Here is a 21,774-nt window from a genome sequence, read left to right on the forward strand (position 1 = left end):
AATGGATCAGCTACATCCTGAGTATAGGAAATAGTATGAAAAGGAAAAAAATATTCATGAAAAATGACATCTCTAGAATTAAGGAAAAACTTAAGAGGTGATATCATGTAATCTAAAACCTGGTGGATAGCTAACAAAAACACATGGAGTAGCTCGAGATTGAAACTTGGTTCTGTGTGTAGGTAAGGTAGAAGCAAAACATAAACTTCCACAAACTTTGAGAGAGCTATAACCCACAGTAGTTTTGTATAGAAGAGAATAAGGAGTATCATGATGAAGGAGAGGTGAAGGAGTTTGATTGATGAGAAATGCAGTAGTCAAAACACATTGCCCCCAAAAATGAATAGGAAATCTTGACTAAAAGAATAAGGCACGAGCAACATTGAGGAAGTGTTGATGTTTCCGCTCAACCACTAAATTTTGCTCAAGTCTCTCTACACAAGAGAATTGATGAATGAAAAAACTTTGTGAACTGAAGTTCAAGTGCATTGTCACTTTGAAATTACTTGATGACTTTACTAAATTGAATAGGAACTCTTGACTGAAAGAACAAGACAAAGAAACATAATAGGAGCACCATGTATAACAATGAACAAAATCAAATGCACTCTTGCTCATATTATTGTGAGAAACAAGAACAAAATGAAGTTAAGCATTTGAAAAGATAAATGGCAAAGTCTTTTATGCCATATGCCAGAAGAAACATCATTAGCAACAGACTGAAGTGCATTACAATCGATGAATAGGCACATGTTACAATTGAAAATAGCTTCAAAAACATAGAGACCTGCTAGCTTTTGACCCCTATCAATCATCCTTTGGTTGTGTAGATCCTGAATATCATAATAATCATCAAAGAATCTGACATGAATATTAGTATTCTTAAGCAAAAAGCTTATTCAGAGGAGATTAAACTTGAACTGTGAGATATAAAGAACATCTTCAAGAAGCAAATCATAATTGAGTTGAATGGTACCAGCAAGAGAAATATGAATCCTATCATGATTGGGCAAGGTACCAAAGAAATTCTTAAGTAGATGCATATGGAGAAAAACAGACTTAGTGAATCAAATGTAACTCATGGTACCAGAGTCTAATATCCATAGATTAGGACTATGGAGCATAGGGCTGAGAGAGGCAGAAAAGCAAGTACCTAAAACAGAAGCAGTAGAGATACTATTGTTTGCTTCATTGTGTACTTTAGCTGCACTCAAATGGTTAGAGAATATAGACATCAAATGTTTATATTGGTTTGGGTAAGCATTCTTAAAAAAAATTTCAATATTTCCTTGAGAAGCAAACGAGGATTTATTAGAAACTTTGCTAACCATAACTGTAGATTTCTGAGAAATGAAATTAGATTTCTATTTTAGTTCATACATAGAGGGGATATCCATGAAGTTTATAGCATTTGTCAATAATGTGTCCCTGATAGCCACAATGAGTGCAAAGAGGGGCGATCCTTCTTTTGATTTTTATTAGAGATCTAAACAAGATTGACTTTAGACATGTTATTCTTCACAACATAGGCCATTGTTTCTCCTCCACCAAAATTACCAGCAATGCTAATAACATTACGCTGTCATTTCTATTGAGAAATTAGAGCAAAAACCTTATTGATGGGAGGAATTGAATCCATGAGAAGATGCTATCATTTGATTTTAGAAAAAGATTCATTTAGCCCCATTAAAAATAACATGACATTCCATGTGATATGGTCAGAAATAGACTTGATTCCTCCACAGGTGCAACGATTACAAGTACAAACATGTTGTAATAGTTTAATTTCTCCCAAATACTTTTCAATTTAGTAAAATAGGAACTAATAGACATCTGACCTTGTGTAAGATTCATCAACTCACGCCTAAGCTGAAAAATTCTTGGTCCATTCCTTTGAAGAAGAAATTTGTCTTTCAAATCTATCCAAATCTCATGTGCTAAACCGAAGTATACGACACTAGGAGAGATCTCCTTAGAGATAGAGTTGAGAATCTAAGATATAACTATGTTATTGTTCCTAATCTAGGAATTTAGATTAGGACTGGTATCTTTTGGACGAGGCACAGTACCATCAACAAAGCATACATTGTTTTTGATGGAAAGAGCGATTAACATAGCTCAGCTCCAAGAAGTATAATTCTCACCAGTTAAAGGTTGAAAAACTAGAATGAGTTCAGGGCTGTTTGAGTGATATAGAAAGTATGAACTGGAAGCATCGTCAATGATGAAACTGCTCATCAAAGATGAAAGCAAAGCTGCTGAAGACTCAGTAGCCATCATAAGAAGAAAACAAAGATCGAAGAACTAGCCTCTAATACCATATTAAACGAGAGAAGATGGAGAAGTCCAAGAACTTGTATCTCAAAATTACGTCCATTTACAAGAGAAGAAAGCTAATATATAACCAGTTGTAGTAACAAACTCAAACTATCCCAGCTGTAATAACAAACTCAAACTAATGCAACCAACAAAATGGTGCAAACTGTATAATTAAAACTAATTAACAACTTCTTCATAACTGACTCTGTTAATAGCACTAGATTTACTTGGATTTTTTAGATGAAGCACAAGTCTGATGTCAGTTTCCTCATACCAAAAATTTTCAAACTTATTAAGACACAATTTGGTAAAGTCATCAAGTAATTTCGAAATGACAATGCACCTGAACTTCAGTTCACAGAGTTTTTTCATTCAAAATGGGTCATTCATCAATTCTCTTGTATAGAGAGACTTAAGCAAAATTCAGTAGTTGAGAAAAAACATCAACACTTGCTCAATGTCGCGCGTGCCTTGTTCTTTCAGTCAAGAGTTCCTATTCAATTTTGGGGGAAATGTGTTTCAACTGCTACATTCTCATCAATTGAACTCCTCCTCTCTTTCATCAGGAAACTCCTTATTCTCTTTTATACAAAACTCTTATGGATTATAGCTGTCACGCCCTGATTCAAGAACATGATGGCCAATAAAACCCGAAGAAAATAAGAAAGCCCAAATAGTAATCCAATCCTGAAATAGATTAATATAGTAAAAAGGGTACTTAGTCTTCAAAGTCCTCACTAAACGGCTTCTTAAATTTCTACAAAATAATAAGTCCTCATGAGCTAAATGCCCAGCAAGTAATCCACTCTACTAATAATATGTCTAGTGACAAATATCAACATGTGATACATATAGTAGCAGAAAAAGAATCATTATAATATAATATATATAAGCCGTCTTGAAAAATAAATAATTTTCTTATCTCTTATATTGAATTTTAATTTTCATATATGCTAAATTAAAATCATAAATTATTCATATCATTTTGAATAAATCAATATAAAATGAATCAATCTTTACTGAAAGTGTATTATCAAATTAGAAATTATTCATATTAACACAATCTGAATAAATCAATATAAAACGAATCAATCTCTCCTGAAAATGTACTATCATAGAAATCAAATCATAAATTATTCATAATATCTCAATTTGAATAATTCAATATAAAAGTAGTCGATTTATACCAGAAGTATACTATTATGGAAACCCGCCAAAACTGATAAAATATCATATTGTCTCATTAACAGGTACTCTGACCCATGGTCACATTGCACTACCTGATCACCATCGGGATGGTGCCCCAGACTTTTCTAGACAGTCGATCCGTCTAGGTCGGAGTAGGTATTCTATAGTATTCTACTAACTTTTTCACTACCCATTGAGAAAGATTAGCCACTAGGACAAAAATCCAGAAATCTCTTCCCTAATGTTGCTAGATTCACTTGATAGCATGTCGCAACATTACATTTCAAGAATCTTTTTCTTGGACTTATCTTCATGAAAACAAATTGGATTTCAGATCTCACTTTTATTAGTATTCAACTATACTGATTCATTCTGAATCTCAAGTATCAAATTCCTCAATCATCAAAATTCTCAATTCTTTAAATACAATATATGCACAAATAATTCATAAATCCAAATACTACTATTTCATTTAATATATATAATATAAATCATTCTTAACAAGTCAAAAACACTAATAAATAATAATATGATTTTGATCTTGCAAAATTTCACGTCTCAAAAATAATATTTTATTTTTGATCATGTTCTCAAAAATAAAGATCTCTTATATTTTATTTACAGAAAATAAAATATATCAGCATAAAAATTTCCTATGTTATTTTCTGAAAATAAAATATAATAATAAATAAATTTTAGAAATATGAAATTCATTAAATTGAAATATTCTAATTTATATCTTATTTTCTGTAATAAAAATAATATTAATTATTTTCAGAATTCTGAATTGATTTAAATTGAAATATTCCTAATTTATTTCTTATTTTCTGTAATAGAAGTTAATATTAAATATTTTTTAGGAATCTGAAAATATAAACAATAAAATCCTTTTTTATTCCAAAAATAATAAATCTGAATTTTCTATAAAATATAAATAATCTTAACATCTCTAATTTTTAATTAAATATTCTTAAAACAACGAATTTCTTAACTTTCCACGTAATTAACATCATTATATTGTAAAATTTATTATCTCATAAAATTAAACTGGATAACAATAAATATAAAGAGATACCTCTAAATCAATTCTATTTTTATATAATAGAAATTTAAGAAAATATGAGTGGGAACTTGCCTTGATCGCTCAATCCAAAATAATTTGATTTTGGCATCTTAATCGTAATCTGTATGAATTCTAATGCACTCCATTATTGACTTCTTTTTTTTTCTTCTCTTTTCTCTCTAATCTCTAATCTTTCCCCAGAATAATCTCTCTTTTTTCTCCCGGTACTGTAGCACCACAGTACAACTTCTAACTACTCCCTTAGAATTTCCTCTAGGGTTTTCTTTTAGGCTCCTTTTTATGGTTAAAAAAAATATAATAAGAGTTCTATAATAAGGATTCTAATATCTTAAAGATATACCTAAAAATTTAATTTAATTTATTCTAAATCCTAAAATATAAGAGATAAAATAAAGTTCCTCATTATCTAAATGTCTATTTATATCTTATTATTTATGTTTTAAAATTTTGGGTTGTTACATTCTACCCTTCTTAAAAAAGTTTTGTCCTCGAAACTTCATAACTTTAATAGATAATCACGATCAATTAATTTCTATTGTATTGATGTTTGAGTTGACTTAGTTAAATCATTCTAATGAATATATCAAATTTCTACCAAATTTTTGAACATATCAAATAATCTTCATATAACTCGTTACTTTTATTTAACTAAATATCTAGATGAAGTGCTTTTATCTTTATCTTCCAATGAAACTTATAATTTAAAATTTCTTTCATAAGTCAGAATCTCTTTTTTTTTTCTATTGCTAGCTCAAAAAATTTTGTTATCAATACAAAGGTCAAAAGCTGATCAACCAATTAACATAGATCTTTTATACGATTTCATGAAATTTAAATTATTATAATCATAATCCAATAATTTCAAAAGATACTATCATCAAATATATAACTTGTTGATTAAGTTCCTCTAGAGATTTCTCGAATAATACTCAACATTCGAATCATAAATTGATCACCTATATAATTTATCAATGGTATATAGAGAATAGGAAATTTTAGATTCACTAATAATAATATCAATACTATCTCTTTCCATATATCATGATTGATATCTAAACATAAATCCTCATATCATCTCCTCAACAATAAGAAAACCTAATATTCAAGTATAAGTCATCTACAAACTAAGCTAATCGTAATTCAGCTAGAATATATTTTTTTCTCATTCGAAAAATATATTTACAAATCAAATATCTATTGACTCATCTATCATAAAAAAATTTACTGATTATATTGTTCTTACCAAAATTCACATCAACTTTCAAATGAGTAATATTATACTTTATCAAGTAATCAATATAGCCGAAAAATCTCACTTGTGCTTCTTCCAAATCATTAATATTATACAATCAATAATTTTCATCTTTCGCCTCCAAATCATTGATATTGTATAACCAATATAGTTCATCTTTTCAAAATAAAATTTTGATCATCTAAAAAACTTGCACACTCTATAAAGTATCTTAAGGATATTGAGTTATGCTATTATCTAATTTCTCATAATATTCTTATCGATCAAGTCTACATAAAAATTGCCAAAACCATACTAAATTAAAAAGTTAAATATAATCACTTCTATTTGCACATTCATATTACTACAAATTTTCAAATCAATACTCAATCTCAAAATCATGATACAATATTAATATTAGAAATTTCATCTATATAATATACTCATTCAAGTATCATTCTTACCAATTTTAATAATTTTCTTTTTCTATAATCCCAATGTATCAATCACTATTAAATCAGATAAAATTACTAAATAGAATAATCCAAACATAAGTTCAAGTATCTCTGAACTATTATTGTCAAATCTCATTTATTTGTTCAATCCAAAAATATAAGATTCAAATCCTCAAATATAATTCCATTAGATGAATTGATGAAGTAATAATCCAAAAATAATTCCAATTATTTTCAAACATCAAAAATCAAATCTCAAATAGTCATCCAATTAGTATTTATCTCCATAATATATCTAAATTAAAGCTACTAAATTATAATAAATCATGTATCCATGTCATCATCATCATAAGCATTTCAACTATCTTCTCACAACATCATAAATAAATCTATTTTCCATGCTTCCGCTAGCTACTCTGATAATCACATAGTATATTTATCGAATTATCTGACTTAAATAATTTTATTAGAAAATATTGACTAGTTAATCTAAAGGACTCTGAGTATAAAATCTCCATAATGAATCTACTAGGTAGATCAAAAATCTAGGCTCTGATATAATTCTGTCATGCCCCGACCCAAGAATATGATGGCCACAAATCTCTATGATAAAACTTGAAGAAAACACGTGATACATTTAATTATGGTCTTTTCTTATTACATTAGTTATTTACTTTTATTAAAACAAATTTTCTGTAGGTCGCGTTCGAACGTGGTTGGGGGCGCATTCAAACGCCTTTGTGAATGGCTACATCAGGTTCGTAAATACAAAGAAACGTGAAATGCGTGTTCAAACGCCTGCATCACATTCACACATATAAAGAATATCTTTTGTGTGTTTGAACGCGATCGACGGGAATCTTCTAGAATTAGGGTTAATAATTGTATTTTAGCTTGTTGGCTAGCCTCTATAAAGATGTGGATGGCAACCAAACTCATTATGCTATTGGATTATTGATTTTTTGCCTCATATCTTCTCTCTATTCTCTTTACCCTATTCTCTCTCCTCTCTCTTCACCAACTTATCACCTCTACCGTTAGCAAGGTCTCTCCTAACTTCTAATCTCCCTCGTCTATCGAGTCCTCCCTCTTCTTTGGGATCTCAACTATTTCTTCCCCTTCGTCGTTATTCTTAACAACATTGACCATCCACCTTCATCTTCATTACCATCCATTACCCTAGCAACCACTCCACTTGTCACCATCACCCGTACTAAATCATAATTTTGTCCCTATTGCAGTTCGAATCTGCAAAGGGCGTAAATACAAAAAACATAGATCAGGAAGTTACAAATCGATTCCATTTGGTTTCGTAATTTTCTAACTATAGAAAAATATTTAGTGAATATTTTACCTTGGTTGCGCGGACTGCTTCCTACAATAAATTCATATATTGAAGGAACCGTTCCATGACCTATCATTGGTATTAGAGCCTATCTTTTAGTACCGTAGACCCTATCAACATAAAAGCTCAAATAATAATCAAATCCTAAAATAGATTGACATAGCAAAAATAGTACTCGGTTTTGAGTCCTCACTAAATAATAAGTCCTCATGAGCTAAATGCCCAGCAAGTAACCCACTCTACTAATAGTGTATCTAATGATAAATATCAACATGAAATACATATAGTAGCAGAAAAGGAATCATAATAATATAATATATATATATAAACTGTCTTGAAACATAGATAATTTTTTTGTCTCTTATATTGAATTTCAATTTCCATATGTACTAAATTAAAATCATAAGTTATTCATACCATTTTAAATAAATTAATATAAAACGAATAAATCTCTGCTGAAGTGTATTATCATGGAAATCAAACTAGAAATCATTCATATTAACACAATCTGAATAAATCAACATAAAACGAATCAATCTCTACTAAAAATGTACTATCATGGAAATCAAATCATAAATTATTTATAATATATTAATTTGAATAAGTCAATATAAAGTAGTCAATCTGTGCCAAAAGTGTACTATCATAAAAACCGTCAAAACCGGTAAAATGTTATATTGTCTCATTAATAGGTATTTTGACCCATGGCCATATCACACTACCTAGTCACCATCTAGGTCACAATAGTTACTCTATAGTATTTTACTAACTTTTTCACTAGTCGTTGAAGAAGATTAGAGTCAGTAGGACAAAAATCCAGGAATATCTTCCCTAATCCCACCATAGTCACTTGGTAGCACATCGCAACTTTATATTCCTCTGGACTTACCTTCTTAAAAACAAATTGGGTTCACATCTCACTTTTATTAGTACTCAACTGATTCATTCTAAATCTTAAGTATCAAATTCCTCCATCATTAAAATTCTCAATTCTTCAAATAGATACTATTATTACTTTTAATATATATATAATATAAATCATTCTTAATAAGTCAGAAAACACGAATAAGTAATAATATGATATTTGATCATGCAAAATTTCACATCTCAAAAATAATATTTTATTATTGATCATGTTCTCAAAAATAAAGATCTCTTATATTTTATTTATAGAAAATAAAATATACTAGAATAAAAGTTTCCTACTTTATTTTCTGAAAATAAAATATAATAATAAATAAATTTTCAGAAATCCAAAATTCATTTAAATTGAAATACTTCTAATCTATATCCTATTTTCTTGCAATAAAAATAAATATTAATTATTTTCAAAATTCCGAAATTCATATTCATTTAAATTGAAATATTCTTAGTTTTATATCTTATCTTCTGCAATAGAAATTAAAATTAAATATTTTTTAGAAATCTAGAAATATAGACAATAAAATCCTTATTTATTTGCGAAAATAATAAATCTTAATTTCCTATAAAATATAAATAGTCTTAACAACTCTAATCCATTATTGAAAATTCTTAAAACAATGAATTTTTTAATTTTCCACATAATTGACATCATTATATTATAAAATTTATTATCTCATAAAATTAAACTAGATAAGAATAAATATTGAGATATTTCCAAAATCAATTCTATTTTTATATAATATAAATTTAAGAAAATATGAGTGAGAACTTGCATTGATCGCTCAAATAATTTGATTTTTACATCTAATTGTAATCTACACGAATTTCAGTGCGCTCTATTATTGACTTTTTCTTTTCTTCTCTTTAGTGCGATATAAGCTCTCTTCTCTCTGTTCCTTTTTTTTCTCTCTAATCTCTAATTTTTCTCAAGAATAATCTCCTCTTTTTTTTTCTCACGGTACTATAGCATTCCTCTTACAATTCCTCCAGAATCTCCTCTAGAATTTCATTCTAGCCTCCCTTTTTATAATTAAAAAGAATATAATAAGAGTCCTATTAGAATAAGAATTCTAATATCTTAAACATATACCTAAAAAGTTTAATTTAATTTAATCTAAAGAAAATCCTTATTATCTAAATATTTATTTATATTTTATTTATTTATGTTTTAAAATTCTAGGTTGTTATAATAGCTCTCTCAGGGATTTTGGAAGTCTATCTTTTGCTTCTACCTTGCCTGCACCTAGAGCTACTCCACATGTGCTTTTATTGGCTATCCACTAGGTATCAAAGGTTAGGTTATATGATATCACCTCTAAGTCTTTCTTTAGTTCCAGAGATGTCATTTTTCATGAACATTTTTTTACTTTTCATATTATTTCTTCTATTTAGGATATAGTTGATTCATTTTCTGATTTAGCATTATCATTTTCTTTCCTGATTCCATTCCTTCTCATACTCTTTTTAATAGTCTCCTTTTGACATTCCATCTCATTCTGATCATATTTCTCATGACATTGATCCTACTTTTTCTAATGGCATTGAACATACCTCATAAACTCTTGTTAATAAGCATATACCAGATCCTTTGGTTATTGATCTTATCATTCGAAAGTCTTCTCGTGTGCCACGGCCACCAACCTATTTAAGAGATTTTCATTACAATCTCTTAACTCATTCTCCTATAAGTTCTTCTTTTTGACGGAAAGAGCAATTAACATAGTTCAGCTCCAAGAAGTATAATTCTCACAAGTTAAAGCTTAAGAAACTAAAATGAGTCTAGGGCTGTCTATGTGATGCAGAAAGTATGGACTAGAAGCATCATCAATGATGAAAAGGCTCATTGAAGATGAAAACAAAGCTGTTGAAGATTCAGTAGCCATCACAAGAAGAAAATGAAGATTGAAGATTAAGATTGAAAAAAGAAAAGAAGAGCGCGAAGACAAGAACTCTAGTGCTCTAATACCATATTAAACGAAAGAAGATGGAGAAGTCTAAGAACTTGTATCTCAAAATTACGTCCATTTAGAAGAAAAGAAAGCTAATATATAGCTAACTGTAGCAACAAACTCAAACTAACCAGCTGTAATAACAAATTCAAACTAACCCAGCCAACAAGATGGTGCCAGCTATACAATTAAACTAATTAACAACTTCTTTATACCTGACTCTGTTAATACACTTACTACTATTATTCTTATCTAGATATTTTAACTGTCTTGATATTTACTCAAGTGTTGGAATTCTTTTTTTGAAAATCTAGTTCTAAAAAATTTACTAAAATAGAGACTATTTTCTCTCCATTTGTATAAGACTAACTCTAATAGAGCTGGTATGTATCTTCTTGTGATTAAAGAGGTCGTTTGATGACTCGACAGTGTGATTAGTTAGCTCTTTATTCGGCCCATATTTAAATTTCTAGCTCATAAACAATAAAAAAAAGAAATTGCCATCCACTTAGTTTTGCAAATTTCTCTCATTTATTTTTTTTTTCTTTTTGCCAAAGGCTTCAATTTGCAGTGAGACAGCTTTTTTTGGGCTCCTTATCAACACTGACATTATGATAATTTTTCTTTAGAGAGAGAGAGAGAGAGAGAGAAGTAATAATTTAATTAATAGCCTTTATTAATCTTTTTAGAGAGAGACCAAATTCGCAAATACACTACCCTGGGAATCGAATCTGAAGAAATAATTTAGTATTATCCTAGTGACAACTAGCTTTTCTTTTCTTTGTCGGTGACGATCTTCAAAAAAGTTTTTGAATAGATAACACATTCATTGATGGCAAAGATGACTACAAAAGCTATATATGTTTGTGGGGGCATCTCTTCATTGATGTGCAACTTTGACGATTGAGTGCATGTCGTACTTTAGTAATTTCACCAGAATATAATCACCCTAGAATTTAGATATTTTATTTATTAACACTTATCTTTTGAGTTATTTATAATCCGGTCCTTTCTTTTGCATATAAGTTTATATCACGCGTTACTTCCACTTCGACTATTTCAAACAAGCAAAATTAGCAGCCTAATGGAATATTGTTAGAGATTAGTTAATCCTAGATGTGACATGAAAACTAAATTATAGGGTGAAAATTTCTCAGTACTACACTCTTGAGTTTTGAGTTTGAGGAACTTTTGCTCATTTATTGTAGTACTTTGACTTGTTCCTCAAGTAAAGTCTCTAGTCGGCGAATAGCATTTGATTCTGCTACTTTATATATATATATATATATATATAATTGCCATTAAGAAAATTTATAGAATATTGTATTCTGGGAAAGTACCTGTTCTCCCAACTGTCAACCACCTGAACTTTCATTCATATATGAAAATAAAATATTCTAATTAATAAAATGTTTTTATTAGAATATATTTTTCACATATTTATTAAATTATAATACTCAATTTATAAATAGTTAAAAAAAATTATAAATAGTAAAAATATAGACAGTAAATTATAATTTTATTAAACAACAGGCCGTTATATGCAAACTTTACTTGAAAAAGGACGAAATGATCTTATCCTCCTCTGAGTTGCATTAAACGGCATTTACGCAGTTCAAACTCGTGTCAGAACGGAAACCGCCGCTCAAACAATCCATGATACGTTACGAAAATCTATTTTTCCTGTTCTACCCTTGTCGCTGCCCGACATTTTTCACCACAAAATTACCTCGCTTATTTTACCAACTTAATACGAGTCTTATTCTAGATATTTATCTAGATAGCTCACCTCATAAATCTGATCTAAAATTACTAATAAATTTAGAAGTTTAATTTAAGCTAAATAAATGGATAGTTAACGATGAAGCATCCCTAAATTTAATATTATATTTGATAAGTAAAATGTTTAACTCATCGATACTTTGGTGATAATAAGTTCAACATTTTTTTTGAAAACATAAGTTCATAGTTTCATGGCAAACAAAATAAGAAAATAGAATAAATTTTATTATTTTAGATATTTTTATACTTTTGGTTAGAATAATTTTTTTAAAATATGTCATCTATTTATTTCAAAAAATAAAAAAATTAATTTGTCCGCAGTTTATCTATGTACTATTTATAGTTATATATTACTGTTAGATTTAAATTTAATGATATAATATAACTATCATATACTTAATAATATATTGGAATATATTTATAATAAAATAGATTTTTATATGAAATATCCATTTGTGACTATATTTATATTATGTAAACTATGACGAATTAAGTCAAATTATCATTTAGCCAAAAATTATTAAAATAAACCTATTTCTAATTAACTATTTATTTTTAATTCTGAAATAATATCCCTATTTTATTTCCATTCTAATTTTTCTTTACCTCGGTCGCACCCGAACGGCCTCAGTTTGGTAAAGAAAAGCTCAAGCTACCTTTCCAAATTTATGACCAATCCGAACGCCAACAACGTGGCAACAGTGTCATTCTTGCTAATAAGTACAAAACCAGGGGCAAACCAGTGGAATGATATCCTCACCCCCATCAGAAGGAAAACCGGAATCTGAAGGAAAACCAAGACAAAGGTCTTCAGATCGAAAGGTAAATAAAAAAAAAGGAAACCGCATTGGATGCTGTTTTAAAACTATCCTTCCTTTCCCACTACAATGGTGTCTCGAGCTTCCTCATAACCTCCCTCATCTCTTCCAAAGCCCTAAGCCTAAGCCTATACCTAATTCCTTCTCTCTTTTTCGCCGTTAATGGCCTCATCGCTGTCGCGGGAGGCCACGCCGCCGCCGGTGATCGGAAAAGCCGGGAGGTTGACCGTCTTCATCACGCCGCCGCCGACACCGAGGCTGTCAGAGTCCCCGAGGTCGAAGATAGCAAGACCTAGCCCAACAAAGGCGTCTCCTTTAACGGAGAAGGCGCCTCCGGCGCCGGCGGTGGCGCCGCCCCCGCCGGTTCAGGTTCCGCCGCAGCAGTTCGAGAAGCCGGCGGCGAGGTCGTCGGATTCCGTTTTTGGGTTCTTCTGGGACGCCGTTGCAAAAGTCCAAGATGGTAACTTCTTGGTGTTTGGTGGTTGGAGTTGGATGGTTGGTGTGATGAGTTGTTAGGGTTTCTTTCGTATAGGTTTTGAGGTTTTTGGTGGTATTGGTTGGCAGTGCATTCGAGCTTGGATGAGTACTTGGCGGACTGGTTTGGGTTGAACCAGTCGAAGTATCAGTGGGCGTTGGATGATTACTACGAGAACAATGGAAAGGTGAATCCTTTTTCTTTTGTTGATAATTTGTGGGATTTTATCCTCAATGGATCTTTTGTGCTTCAAAATCTGAATTTAGTTGCACTTTTTAGTAGAGTATTTTCCCGTTAAATCGATCCTCCTCCTTTTGTCTTGCTAATTTGACTCTGGTTTATGAGTGGAAATTATGATAATTTGGATTGGAAAGGAGAAAGCGTAGTTCTCTTTTTTCTTGCGAGATTGTTTTTTTAACCTTTAAGGATTGCTTTCTTAGATCAATTGATTGGATCTGTACCTTTCTTTGGAAGTCACATGTGAGCCATCACTTGTTATCTTTTCACACACAAAAGGGTGGCTGAATTGATTTTGGCCAGACCTTTTGTTGAAAATTTGTAGCGACCTACTGCTTACCATGAGAACATTTTGTAATGATTTGTCATAAATTTAGTGCAACTTGTGATCTCTTACAAGCCACAGTTTATAGTGACGTGGAGATGCTGATAATGTTATCAAACTGTTTTACCTTTTGCTTTACATCGCGTGCGTTTCTTCTAGATCTGTCAGCTAGTTTGGGTGATTGGTCTTTACTGTGTTTCTTACACTCTTACTGTTAAAAGCCCTGCACCATTTGCATCTGTAAGATACCATAAGACTTTTATAGTGCTGCATGATCTTTCTTCCCTGTGCTGTTTAATTAAAAAAAAATTTTTTTGGTCAATGGGGTAGGATTTGGGGCATAATTGTCTTGTTGAAGGTGCAGAACATTATTCTTAGGTTCCATGACATGATTTTATATAAGATTTATGGTCATTGATATTATGGAAATTGGACTTCTACCTTTTCATTTTCTTTTTCTTAGGGAAAATGTGGTCAGTGAATTTCCTGCAATGGTTCTTTTGTCCATCTATATTTGTATAACATGTGTTACATGTCATCATGTTTGCCATGATATATTGTCCCAAGGAAGTATTGGGTAGGAGATACAAAAATTTCCACTTCAATGAGTGATGAGAATTTGCAGTTCTTTGCAATGTTGGGTGTAAATATTTGTGAATAGGGTGAATCTTGAAACTTGGAACTTGTTTTTGTAATGAAAGAACAAAAGGAGATCTAAGTGCTCAGATGATGATTTTGTGAAGAATTAAGTAAATCTTGTAGTGATAGGTGAACTTTACAAAAAAAGGGTAATCTCATGATTCTCATGTATTGTTCGTAATGTATGCTCACTGATCTTTAATGAGACTCTCGCACACAGATATGATTATAAGGTCATAATATTGACTATTGAGGTAACTCATGCTATAGTGTATCATTCTCATCATCCCCATCCCGCTCTTCTTTTGTCAATAGATAGTTTACTAGATAACACAATTCTATATTGAAATAATTTGGATGTTTATTTTCCTGGAACACTTAAATTTTCAATCAGAAGAATTTGAGATTGGCTTTATGGATCCTATATGTGATTGTCCATATGGATCCGTTTCCACCTTTTTTCTTTGTTTCATGAGTTTAACTATCTTCCTTTTCGGTTTTATCATTCTCGTCCTGCCGTGTAGGTTTTTTCCCCAACATGCTTTATAATTTTTTGCTTGAAAGGACATTGCATTGGAAAAGAACATCACATGATTGATTAGTCTATCGCGGATATCACCATCTCTGATTGCTTGTGGTGTCTTGTTCTCCATTCATTTGGATAGTTGCATAGTATGTTATTCTGTTCCATCAATGTTCTTGGATAGTTCCAAGACTTCATCTAGGTTGCCTTAGAGGGAATGGGGTAAATTAGGTAATATTGTCACATTTTACAGAAACAGAAATTTCTTAATTCTCATAATTTAAGGAGTACTCTTCATGAGAAATAACAATGCCCATATGAGAAAGTAGGCTATAGTCACAAATCACAAGCAGTAGAAAATTTGATAATTGTTAGCAACTGAGGTAATTTTCTTGTGCAATTCAAGCTGCATTACTTATTTATTTTCAGCTGTATAAGAAAGGTGAACTAAAAGGTCCTAACCTAAGACCCATTATGGTTGAAGTTTATATCCCTTCCTCTAGTGTATGGTGCCAGTTCTTACCAGTAAAAAGTTTCTCCCTATATCTTACATAGTTTTGCAGTGGCCAGAAGAGGCCAAATGGTTTTTTCAAGAAAATGCTTGAAACTTAAGAATAAAAGGTTTATCTTAATAAATTATGTTGTAAACCATAAGCTGATTACTATACGCTTTATTCTAAGTTTGAATTTTGGAAGAATGGTCCGTGGGCTTATATTAGAGAACTTTGCTATTTAGATGGGATATGATCTCATAAAATTGATCAAATAATTAGTCACACTCATTCAGTAACTATGTTCTTGAAGGTACTAACCTTCTTCTTTTCTGCTATATTAAAGAAATTTTAAGGTACATCTTATGCTGAAGATATACAGTCCTGAACAGTGACCAGAGTAGAAATCTCTAAAGATTTTCTTTGCTGCCTCACGTCAAGACAAGCCTTTTATCATGGTCTTATGTAGATCTTCAATCTCTATTTTTACTGCCATTGGAGCAAATGCTATTTCATTTGATACATGAAAGCATAAATATTACTACCTATAAAACATAGAAATGTTGAAATAAGTTAGGAGAATATGCTACAAAAAACAATAAATAATGATGACGAAATATAATAAGTAAAGCTCAAAACTCAAAAGTATATCACATCAGCAGAAGTATCACAGATAAAAGGGAGAAGTAATGGGTAGAAATGATACATCAGTCACCAGGTTAAAACAAGTTGGTTTTTGGTACAAGGTGAAGTATGAAAATGCTAAAGGCAAACCAAGCTTGCAACAAGACCATATTGAGAAAAATGGACAAATATGACAGAAAATCAGTTTAATGTTACTTCTATAATAACTAGGACAGTGAGTGGGCAACAAGCCAACAGTGTGAACTTCAATGTCAACTTTTAATATCTAGGAGAGTAAAGTGGGGCTCGTCTTAAAATCTAGTAGGTCAATTGGCTAGTAGCTGAATGGTTAGTGTTTTATTTCCTTGAGTTGAGGATCTGCCCATCAGAATTTATTCTAGAATAAGAGGAGCCTATGTGGAGGAGAAAGCTGGTCTATTAATGCACAAAGTTGTCTTCTTCTCTGAGGTGTAAACTATCTGAAGAATCAAATAGAACCTAAGCTCAAATCAATGTTTACAAGTATTGCAAGTCTGTTAAGTATGAGCCATAGTAAGAGCTAAAGGTATTCATTCCTTTTCGCAAGCTAACATTAATTATATTGTTGTGTTTAAAATTTCAACTATTTGGAGATTTGAATAATAGATTCCATGGTGATATTCGATTATTTGGTCTACGAAGCTTATCCTGGTTATTTTGGTCTTTGGAGTAGCCAAATGCTAACTATATTTGTTGAATCCCAAATACTTGTTTTCATGAAATGGTATATTATGATGTTCAGTAAAGTAAATCATCAGAATTATGAAATTTTCTTTCTGCTAATGTTGTTAAAATTGGAGTATGAATATCAGAGACGACATACATAAATGACTTATGGCACTTCAAAATTTGGGAAGGTTGAGTGCTACGTATGTTAAAATATTCTAGAACTATTCATTTACAGCTTGGCTTTTGTGGATCCATATAGGTATGTGCGATTGGTGCTTGTACCTTGTAGTGTGCATTTTTGGATATTCATTAGCTGATTCACTTTAACTCCCTTTGTAATTTGCCTTTAGTATTTGGAGGGTTTCTCTCAGCTTTAAAATTTAGTAATATTCTTCTTGAAGGTACAAGCATTCTTTTCTTGGCTCATCTTGTTAAACTATTGGTGTCATCAGGAGACATAAGAAATGTTTTGCAGTTGGCTACTCATTATTTACCGCCACAATGTGGTACAATGTTCCAAAACATATAGGATCAGACATAGAAGACATTCTCTTGTAAAATACTTGGTGCCTTTTTCGTGTAGTAAAATCTGTCTCTGCCCTTACCTGCATGTGATGCTTAATGGTTATGCACATGCTTTGCAGATCTGATACTCATTCAAGTTTAAACTTTTACTGTCAATATTTTATTTTCCATTACCTTATGATAAATTATATTGCAAGTGTACTTGTTCGTATATAAAAGGCTTTTCTTGTTTCCACAACTCGAAGGGTTTGTTATGTGTCTTTTCCTCATAAAAAGGAAAATCCTCAATGCCACTGCTAATTGATAAACACAGGAAGACTTGAATATCTATTCATTTTTCTAATTATGCAAATAGAGTTTCCTTATCTTTTCTCCCCTTTGTAATTTTCTTCCAGGGCAAGGATGGTACTAAATGTAGCAAAACCAAGGAAGTCAGCAAAGGGCAAGTTGTCTAAATATGTTGATGGTATGGAAAATTCATTTGCCCTCTTTATTTCCTTCCTTTTCCTTCGGCAATATGTGAATCATTTATATGTTTCTTTCTCATGCAGTATGTTTTGGCCATTGAAGTGTAATTCCAATGATAAGCAACTTCATATGATTGTAGCATCATTGCTATGATCTCGGAGGCAGTGAAAGGAGATCTCTCACATGTCCATTTTGGTGTTACCATATCTTTCCTGCCTCACTGCCAATAGCAGAGAGTGGTTGTTAATTTAGGTGGTCGTATATCATCCGTTAAGCATTGTCTCTCTAGAATCTGTTAGTTGCTGTTCAGCTAAATCTAATGCAATTGCAATTTCAAAATCCGAGCTCTCTTTACTCGATGGTAATAAGCTGTATAGAGAAATTTGTTCAGCTCTGCCTGTTTCCGATGTCAATTTTAGCAGAATTTCTTATCAATGAAACTGAAGTAACTAGTATTGTACTAAATTTTTTTTCAGATATTTAAGCAACCAAAGGCTAAGAAGAAAAAATTACACTCATTAGCATAAAATAATACAAAAAATTTCAAATTACGCAGCTAATTTACTACCACTAATAAGCGCTTGCGAAGATGAATCCCCTGTGCTACTACTGGAGTAAGATGCTGGACTGAAAGAGGCCAAGTATGCAAATGGATCTATGGGCGAAATAATCTCCTCATCCCCTTCCAACATCCTCACCACACTGCTAATTGGAGGCCTTCCTTCTGCCTGGTACTGAACGCACCACAATGCAACCTTGCACATCCTCTCTGCCTTCTCCCTATCAATCTCAGCAATCCCAGATTGCAATAGAATTGGCCCAATTAACCCTTGTTCCATCTTTTGCCATACCCATCTTGGATACCATTCTTGGCTCGCAGGTTGCTTATCCAACTCCAGGTTCCTCCTCCTCCCTAGGATCTCGAACAAGAGCATCCCAAAGCTATACACATCACATTTGTCAGTCACTGGCATTGGCATCCACATCTCTGGTGCAGCATAGCCTGGAGTCCCCCTGGCTCCTGTGATTGTGAGCTGTGAGTTCGCCCTATCACAAAGCTTTGCAAGTCCAAAGTCTGCAACTTTGGCCGAGAAGTTTGGAGTGAGTAAAACATTGCCTGGCTTTATGTCATAGTGCACAATCTTGTGCTCACATTCCTCATGCAAGTATCTGATCCCCTTTGCTGTTCCTACTGCAATCTCATACAACTTTTCGAATTTGATCTCGTAGTTTGTGTTGAACAAATATCGGTCAAGCGATCCATTCACCATGTACTCATACACGAGCGCTTTCATGGTTGATTCGAAGCAGAATCCATAAAGCCTGACCAGGTTAATATGATTTGTTCTACCAACGGTGCCAACCTCTGCCATGAACTGCTCCTCAGCCCTCTTATCCAGAGTCCCATTTAGGATTTTCACTGCAACCTGAACTCCACTAGGGAACTTCCCTTTGTAGACGACACCAAAACCGCCTGATCCCAGCTTCTCTGCATAGTTTGATGTAAAATCTTTTAGATTCTGTGGAGTAAATCTCATCGGCTTCTCTTTCAAGATGTCTTCAATGAACCTATTCACAGTTCCTGCTTCAGTATCCCATGATTCTGTGATCAAAGTGGACACATCATTGATGGCAGTGGAGTTGTTGATATTTGTGTTTATAGATGCATTGTTTCGCTTTGATCTGAACTGCTTGACACACTTATATATGAAATATGTTACTGCAATTATCATTGCGCCGATCGTGATTACTGATACTGCGAAAAAAAAAAACAAAAAAAAAGAAAAGAATTGATAGAAGTATATAGTTTGATGAACTGAAAAATATGTATAGAGAACTTTCTGCATCATGGATAAGAAGAGTCTGCTTACCAATAGCAATTGCAACATCGCCCCCTGAAACGGAATCCGAGTTTGATGATGCCATGGATTAGTTGGGTTCCTGTATGAATTTGCTCAGTTAGAATGCAAAGAGCCTCAAGGTAGAACTCTCGCCATTGCTTCTAATGACCATTCTTATGGCTGTTGCTCATAAATGTGCACTGTAATAGAAGTGTGAAAACGTTTTGCTTTTCTCTCTTTGCTGAATGGTCCAAGGTGTCTATTTACTTATTACGTCTGGGCAAATATAGTCCTTTTTGACTCAAAATAGACGCAGTATGATTTTGAAAAATAGGGATTGAGGTTTTATCTATTCAATTTTTTCTTTGTTCTTATCTCTTTGAATCTTCCACAGGAGTACAGAGTTTTTGATCAAACTAGGCCCAGTTACAAATTATGTACCAATTGGTGAGCTTGAAACTTATTTACTTGAATTTGTTAGCTAGTTTTAACGTTTGTTGATGCCATATTGGATGTATGCACATAAAGTGCTATTTGGAGTTGGCTTTTCTAATTTGATAAAAGTCTCCGATTCTTTAGGTAGTGAAATACTAAAAAAATATATGATGCCACTCTCAAATCCTCCCGGAATCATATGCATAGTTTTTCTTAACCCCCCAAAAAATCAACCTGACTAATTATATTTTTAAGGGTTAATTATATTTACACCCACTGAACTATACCTAATTTTCATGGGTACTCTCTAAACATTTTTCTTTTTTTGTTATTATGTCCCTCCTAAACTTTGAAGCAAAATGAAATGGTTTATGATAGTGTCAAAAAATGCCTCATAATAATTATACTTCTAATAAGTAAACAAGCTTATTGATTTAGCTAACAAAATAAATAAAACTCATAAATTACCAAAATAGCCTAAACTCATTTATAATTTTTGATGTGATTTGAACCTAATTGAATCATTTCGGAAGACATTGGGTTCAATAGATTGAGTCTATTATTCTTATTAGCTTATGTAATTTAGTCAAAGTTTTAGTAGATTACAAGAAGATATTGGACTTAATAGATTGAGTCTATTAATTTTATTAGCTTATATAAATTAGTCAGAGTCCTAGTAGATTAGAATTTATTTAATTAGCTTATGTAACGTCATGATCTAAAATTTTCATATTCAAAGTTACTTTAGATTCAGACTTTATCTACAGCAAAATGGAGAATTAATTTGATAAATATAAGGAGATTGGTTTAGCAAAGTTTATTATTTGCTTTATGACTCTGTTTAATTCTCTATAAATGGGGCTTTTGTTTTTTTAGCAATGCTTAGGAATGTAATGCTTTCAAATGGAATAAGTTTATCTTTCTTAATCCCTTTGTCTCTCTTCCTAGCTATTTCCTATCATCTAGTAAATCATTTTCTCCCTTGCCGCCTTCTATTCTTAGCAATATACATCTTCACCACAATTGTACTATTTCTCACCATACATAAACCTTTCATCTTTGACTTCACCTCCTTTTCTTCTCTTTTCCTTAACCATTTTTACTTCACGTATAGTTTTTGTCTTTGCTTGCTACCACAGTTGGAGGTCGATTTTAGCCTTTAATCGGTCAACTTAGAGGAAAAGTCTATGACAAGCGTAGTAAAGGACGCAGACCAGCATACCTTAAAGTCAATCAAGTGCTAAGCTCTAAGGAGAATTGGGCCCGCCTCATACGACTCCTCTAGGGATGAGGGTAGGCCTAGCCTAGGCTTGTGTGGTTAAGATTAATCGCATTAGTGTCTATAAGCCATTGTCACCATTTCTACTGGTACCACCCTATCTCCATCA

At 31.9% G+C, this 21,774-nt stretch overlaps 2 protein-coding genes across 2 annotated transcripts; one reads left to right on the forward strand and one right to left on the reverse strand.

The window, feature by feature from the left end:
• Window positions 1–13,072: 13,072 nt before the first annotated feature.
• On the forward strand, window positions 13,073–18,449 carry LOC140779490 (uncharacterized). Its single transcript, XM_073124567.1, has 4 exons — window positions 13,073–13,555; window positions 13,660–13,757; window positions 18,038–18,108; window positions 18,194–18,449. The coding sequence occupies exons 1-3, from the start codon at window positions 13,258–13,260 to the stop codon at window positions 18,095–18,097; spliced, it is 456 nt and encodes a 151-aa protein (XP_072980668.1). The 5' UTR covers window positions 13,073–13,257; the 3' UTR covers window positions 18,098–18,108; window positions 18,194–18,449.
• LOC140779489 (G-type lectin S-receptor-like serine/threonine-protein kinase At1g34300) lies at window positions 18,194–20,177 on the reverse strand. The gene is made up of 2 exons (XM_073124566.1): window positions 19,982–20,177; window positions 18,194–19,866 (listed from the first exon to the last, which is right to left on the reverse strand). Exons 1-2 carry the CDS (start codon window positions 20,034–20,036, stop codon window positions 18,659–18,661), a joined length of 1,263 nt encoding a protein of 420 aa, XP_072980667.1. The 5' UTR covers window positions 20,037–20,177; the 3' UTR covers window positions 18,194–18,658.
• Between the last annotated feature and the right edge of the window lie 1,597 nt (window positions 20,178–21,774).

Source organism: Typha angustifolia, chromosome 15, assembly GCF_048772165.1.
Source record: "Typha angustifolia cultivar Huaian chromosome 15, ASM4877216v1, whole genome shotgun sequence".
In the NCBI taxonomy this organism is placed as follows: domain Eukaryota; kingdom Viridiplantae; phylum Streptophyta; class Magnoliopsida; order Poales; family Typhaceae; genus Typha; species Typha angustifolia.

Bases quoted from the DNA above. Each gene is read 5' to 3' on its own strand.
- LOC140779490 (XM_073124567.1), top strand. From the start codon at position 13,258: ATGGCCTCATCGCTGTCGCGGGAGGCCACGCCGCCGCCGGTGATCGGA. The intron at 13,556-13,659 runs GTAACTTCTTGG...ATTGGTTGGCAG, and splicing joins CGTTGCAAAAGTCCAAGATG to TGCATTCGAGCTTGGATGAG. The intron at 13,758-18,037 runs GTGAATCCTTTT...ATTTTCTTCCAG, and splicing joins ACTACGAGAACAATGGAAAG to GGCAAGGATGGTACTAAATG.
- LOC140779489 (XM_073124566.1), bottom strand. From the start codon at position 20,036: ATGGCATCATCAAACTCGGATTCCGTTTCAGGGGGCGATGTTGCAATT. The intron at 19,867-19,981 runs GTAAGCAGACTC...TTTTTTTCGCAG, and splicing joins CGATGTTGCAATTGCTATTG to TATCAGTAATCACGATCGGC.